The sequence below is a fragment of the Dryas octopetala genome, chromosome 1 (genome assembly GCF_963921425.1).
Source record: "Dryas octopetala chromosome 1, drDryOcto1.1, whole genome shotgun sequence".
Lineage (NCBI taxonomy): Eukaryota > Viridiplantae > Streptophyta > Magnoliopsida > Rosales > Rosaceae > Dryas > Dryas octopetala.
The window spans coordinates 31,347,987-31,354,249 of record NC_141366.1 but is presented as its reverse complement, the minus strand read 5'-3'; the positions used below and the strand labels follow the sequence as shown (position 1 = coordinate 31,354,249).

The window sequence follows — 6,263 nt, the reverse complement described above, 5'->3', positions numbered from 1 at the left end:
GTATTTGTTGACCATATTTTTTAGCAATTGCCACCTACTGAAATATAGTCCATAAAATTAGTGATTATTGCTCACTTTTCTTATATAGCAATGTGTAATTCTGGTGTGTGTTCTTCGTGAGAACTGAGGTTCTCCTATTAGCAAATTAACGAGTCTTGGAGCTCATAGTTTATGCTGAATGGCTTTCCTGTGATTTTATTATGTACTGTTTTTGTATCAATTTAAGATGTTAAGACCATTCTCTGCTATAAAAGATGAACTTATGAAGTAGTATCTCTACTTGTTATGTCTGACTGCATAAATAGGATTTGATTTCATTACTCATGGGCTGAGGTTACTCTGTCACTGGTATCTTTGGGACACTGGTTTCTATTTTTCCAAAAACTACCATAAGCATTAGCAGTCCTCAAATGTACCACCTATAGATATAACATCTGTGTTTCAGAGGAATGTGCCTCCACTCTGTCTTCAATGATCGATGCACGAAGCAAGCAACAGAATTTTTTATAAAGCAGCCTGATCGAAAGAAATAATGAGATGCACCAAATTCAAAATTTATTGTATATTAATAGACAATGGCTGCAATCATAGATAAATAGTTAAATACACACAAAAGTGCTTGCAATCAAAGATTACAGGGAAAAATTGTGTGAGAAAAGAAGTAAAATGTTGCACTTTCTTTTCTTTTCTCAATTATTTGTCTGCTTGTGACTGTACATTAACCTCCTCTATACCAAGAGCCAATATTTGCATCATACTGTTGGCTCACAGATGAATGAGATCATTTTGTGGAATACAGGATGCTTTTCTGTTATGCCCTGAGATTTCCCAATACATGAAAATATTTCGAATTTTCAACAAGTCATTAAACTGGTTCATTTGTCCCAAATACAAAAGCTCCTGCATGACCCAAAATACAAAATCATGTAAAACCGCTGAAAATTGGTCAAAAAGTTAGATGATAAGAGACAAGGAGTTAATGTTACCTAGTGTAGGCATCAAAAGGGTGAGCACAGAAATTCCAGCAATCTTCAGAGGCAAGCCAGTCTTAATCATATCTTTGATATCAATGCGGCCAGTGGAAAACCCGACTACATTTGAAGGTGTTCCAGTTGGAAGCAAGAAAGCAAACTGTGCCCCAATGGCTCCTGGAACCATAAGAAGGAGTGGATTCACATGCATACTCTTTGCTATTTGAATTAGGAGAGGAACGACAAGCGTGGTAGTGGCGTTGTTTGATGTGAACTCTGTGATGGTACTACTTATGAGGCACACAACAGGTGCAACTGCTAAATATGGGACTGCCTCCAAGAAATCTATGGCTTCTGATAATATATCTGCAAGGCCACTAGTTCGGACTCCGTCGGCTATGGCAAAACCAGCACCTAGTAACAATATGATGTTCCAGGGTAGCTTCTTGCACTTGTTCCAGTCCATCAACTTTTCACCCTTTTGCTTTTTGTTTGGGAATATGAACAGCAAAGTTGCCATCATAACCTACAACATGGTTTCATCTCACACTTCAAAATCTAGCCAACTTCGCATGGTAATGTCATTTTAAACTCATTTGGTTCGCGATTCAAAACTGTTTTCAATTTTTTTTTTAATTTATTCGTCTATGGTATGAAAACAACAAAACAATATCCGAAAAGAATACCAAAACGACCCCAATTTTGAAGGGTCAATACTCACACTGGCAGTTCCATCACCAGCACGCCCTTTGAAGAGTACTCCCCAGCCAGGAATATCATCTGTTATGCTTCTTGTCATCCACAAAACTATCAGCATCTACACAAAAATCTTGTCAAATTAATTGAAAAACACATCCAACACAGTCAATACCATGCAGAAGTTGAAGAAGATGAGAGTCTCCAATCTAAAACCAATTTATTAATGAGCGTTTTCCAAACCAATTGGCAATGAGTGAAAAAAACTCATGACATTATATATTGTAAGACAACGATGCTATCGCTAGTTACTCTCAACAAACTCAAGTACTTTGGCAACGTACCGAAAACACAGCCAGTACCGTCTTCTCAGCAAAAGCCATTGGACCTGCCACATTAACACTAATTTTAAGTTGATTAATTTGGAAATATAGTAAAAAAAAAAAAAAAAAAAAAAAAAAAGCGAGCTGATTCATTGAAAGGACTCCTACCTAACATTTCAAGCTCCCTCTTCAAATGGGCTTTGTCCAAATAAACAGAGAGAGCCGGGCCTGAAGTCCTTGAGCAATACAAGCAGCAGAGTATAACCCACAAGGCCAAGAAAATCACCAAAGCCAGAGGGAAGCCAAAGAAGAACCAGGTGCTGAAGCTGATTGGGTCTGCCTCTGGAAAATAGCTCTTCCACATTCCAACCAATATGAGGTTGACACCTGTCCCCGTGAGAGTACTCATCCCTCCTATGGCTGCGGAGTATATCACCCCCAGAACCACAGCTCTGCAGAACTTGCTGACCACGACGGACTGGTCGGGACCCACCGGGAACCGCTGGAGGATCCCGGTGGCTACCGGCATCATCATCACCGCCGCTGCCACGTTGTGCATCCACATGCTGACGAAGGCTGTGGTGGCGCATATTCCCAGCAGGAGCAGGGGAGGGTTCAGTGGATCTCCGCAGAAGAGAATGGTGATCTGTGTCGTGTTGTCCACGTGTCACATAATCTCGTTTTCTAAATACTACAATAATTAAGATGCTTTATGCTTCTCTTATATAGTTATATGCTGTCTTATGATATGCAAGACAAGTACACTGTACACTCATTTAAAACATGGGTCATTGAAAATGAGAGGATCAATAAACAATAAAATATCTTTTTTCTTTTTTTCAAGACAAACGAAAACCCAAATCAGAAAAAGCTAGAATTCTGATTAGTCTGATTGGATCATATGATTCATATGGATTATGAAAAACACGAAAAGAGTAGTTAAAAAACAGAGCGGAGAAATTAACTCACATTCAAGAGCCAATCTTCTGTGTGGAATGACTCATAAGAGAAGCCGGGCCGGACCGAATCAGGCACGGCCCGGCCCGTTAATAAGTGGGTTGGGTTGAGTCCCGTCCATACGTATGGGCCGGACTGGACCAATATTTTTTATCCCGTTAAGCCAGTCCGGCCCGAGTTCGTTACTGATTTGGGTTGGCTCGAACCCATTACGGGTCAACCTGTTTAGACTAGTATTTTTCAATTTTTTTTAAAAAAAAATTTACTATTAGCCTTGTTTTAATTTTTAATTTTTAATTTTGATTTTGGTGGTGAAATTGAATAGAAAATAAACAGTAATGCTACACTTACCATATTTTTATACCACAATTTCATACCATCTTACATGGCATTCATACATTGGACACTAAAAATTAAAAAATAAAACCTAAAGAAGAAAAAGGAAATATTTTTTCAGTAAAGTAATGACACATCAGGTAGGATACAAATGTGGGAAAAAAAATGTGAGACAGCTAGCATTAAAACAAAAGAAAGCAGTAGAAAATTCAAAAATTTGATAAAAAATATAATGACATTAAAGACTATTTGATTTATTAAACAATAATAGAAACTTAAAATAATTAATTGGGCCAACCCGGCCCGGCACGACCCATTATTGGGTGGGCCATGGACCGGGCTAAGTTTAAGATTTAAAATAATTAGGCCGGCTCGACCTGACCTAATTATTAAATGAGTCTGCCCAAACACGGTACGAAGCACAAATGGGTTAATTTTAAACGAGCCGAACCGGCCTGTTGTACACCTCTATAAATGAGTGACTGACTCACTCAAATAATTCACAACATCTCATATTTTAATTAGTACCAATAATTAAGATGCTTTATGCTTCTCTTATGCTAATTAAGATAATGACTGTAATATAATAATACGCAAGACAAGTAAGCTTATTTAAAACATGTGTTATTGAAAATGATAGGATCCATAAACAAAAATGTCTAATTTGAAAGACCACAATGATAAAATGGTAAGAGAAAAATTTTCAAAACAGAATTTTTTTTTTTAAAGAAAAATCTATCATTCTGATTAGTATGATTGGATCATATGGGTTAAAAAAAAAAAAAAAAAAAAAAAAAAAAAAAAGGAAGTCGAAAAACAGAGTTCTCTGCTCATAATTTTCAGAATGCTATGAGAAAAATGATAACCAAAATCAGAAAACTCAAGCATTCTGATTAGACTGATTGGATCATATGGTTAATCAAGAGAAACCCAAAAAGAGATTTTGAAAATCAGAGTTGGAGAATCAAACTCACATTCAAGGCCAATCTTCTGTGAATGTTATAATGCTCAACAGCAAGAGCCAATATGAAGCTTCCAAGAACAAGGGCAATAACATCATCCATGTAAGACTGGGCAACATCATCAGCAGAGGCAATTCCAAAGAGAGGGAAGAGGAAGAGTGGGGACATGGAGGTAATTGGCATAGGCACAGCCTCTGTGAGCCACCAAGCAAACACCCAAGCAAGCACTGCCAACATGTTCCTGCTACTCACAGGCCCATCTAGCTTCACACAAAGGCATATAATGGTGCACAAAAGAGGCCCCAAGAGGATGAACAAGTTCTTGGTTGTTGCAATGGATTTCAGAGTTGAATAGAAGCTCTGGGACCTTTGGATTGGATCTTGGAGTGGGAGAAGTGGGGTTTTGGGGTCATCAGAAATGGAATTATGATTCTCCATGTGATCAGTCTTTCAGTCTTGTTGATTTTGGTTTTTGGTGTGTGAGAGCAAATGAGAGAAAAATGGTGCTTGTATTGCTGGTTTTGGGTAGAAAGTGGTAGACAAATTCGCTTGTCCTTTTTTATAATGTCCCATTATTCTGTATTTTTATTAATTGATTTGGATGTTGCTACTAATCAATGTCATTTATTTGCTTGGAGTTATCAACTTAATTGATGTCCAGGGACATTGCCAAGTATGACATTTTCTCTTGGACAGTTTCTTACTCCAATTTAATGGGGCCAATATAGACAATTCGCCACCTGTCCACAAAAAGACAACAGGTTGCCCATGAACTGGATAATCATGTTAGGCTATATTATTGTTGTAAGTTTGCAACATGTAGTATGGAATCTGTCAACAAAAAAAATTCATTTTTCTTTTTTGTTTTTAATTAAAAAGAAGAGCTGTGGAATTTGGATACGGTTGTATACTTGTATCATGTATGAAGAGTATTGGTATGGGCCCACTGGGGATCCAGTTGGCAGTTGGTGAAGGATAGAGAAGGCCAAGAAGCTGAGTCACATATAATATATGCTTCCAGTTTTACTATTATAATGTTATGTTGACTTCAAACTGAGGTGTCTGTACCAGTGGCAAAAAAAAAAAATGAGGTGTCTGTACAGGTGGCATATCCAGTTTTTTTGTCAGGTTGAAGATTGAGCTTACCTGTAAGCATTGTAGTAAAATCTGTTAATTTTAGTTCCTGTCTGATTGGGACGTATGCCGAAATAATTCATATAAACCATTAAGAAACATTCATGAATATAGACCCCATTTTGAAGAAAGTCATTCAACATCAAATTTAATGAACAACGTCCTTTTGTATTATTTTGCATGCAACTCTTTTCTTTTGTCATAATTTTTCAGCCCACATTTTTCAGGTTATGTATATTAACTTCTGCAGAGCAATAATGTTCAATGAGAGACAATCCAGACAAAAAAAAAAAAAAAGAGAGACAATCTCTATGGTTTGGTAGCTATAACTCCCTTATTGTTTTTGTTATGGTTGGTGGGTATATTACTGTGCAGCAATTGTATTATGACCCTCAAGTTTGGTTGGCCAATCAAATTAAGGTTTGAAAGATAAAAGAGCAACGTGTGGGACTAAAAACAAGATCACCATCAATTAAGCCAAGCTCATCTCGATCATGAATGAAAATATCACCATATATATTTGCTGAGATATTTGTAATATCATATTTAAATAAGCTGTAACTGATATTTTTTTTGATATATCACAAATAATTAGTATATGTCGACAAAATATCGATAATATCGGTATATATCGACAAAATTGTATAAAAAATTTAAAAATTTGAGAAGAAAAAGAGTAATAAGATAAAATCAAATCAAATCTAGCCCTAATTAGATCAAAAGTTATCCACTAATTTTAATTAATCAACAATAAACCAACAAAATATAACTCAATTTTCTTTACAGTGATATATTCAAATTTGAGTATTGATATTTAAAGAATTTCTGATATTTTTATCCTTAAATCTCAATAATGCATATTTTGTGGAAGATGAAAGTGATGC

General features: G+C 36.3%; 1 protein-coding gene across 1 annotated transcript; it reads right to left on the bottom strand.

Annotated features, from left to right (window-relative positions):
- Positions 1-554: 554 nt before the first annotated feature.
- LOC147299759 (tonoplast dicarboxylate transporter-like) lies at positions 555-4,770 on the bottom strand. Its single transcript, XM_086254505.1, has 6 exons — positions 4,258-4,770; positions 2,159-2,636; positions 2,012-2,055; positions 1,693-1,788; positions 987-1,497; positions 555-900 (listed from the first exon to the last, which is right to left on the bottom strand). Exons 1-6 carry the CDS (start codon positions 4,681-4,683, stop codon positions 866-868), a joined length of 1,590 nt encoding a protein of 529 aa, XP_086110631.1. The 5' UTR covers positions 4,684-4,770; the 3' UTR covers positions 555-865.
- Between the last annotated feature and the right edge of the window lie 1,493 nt (positions 4,771-6,263).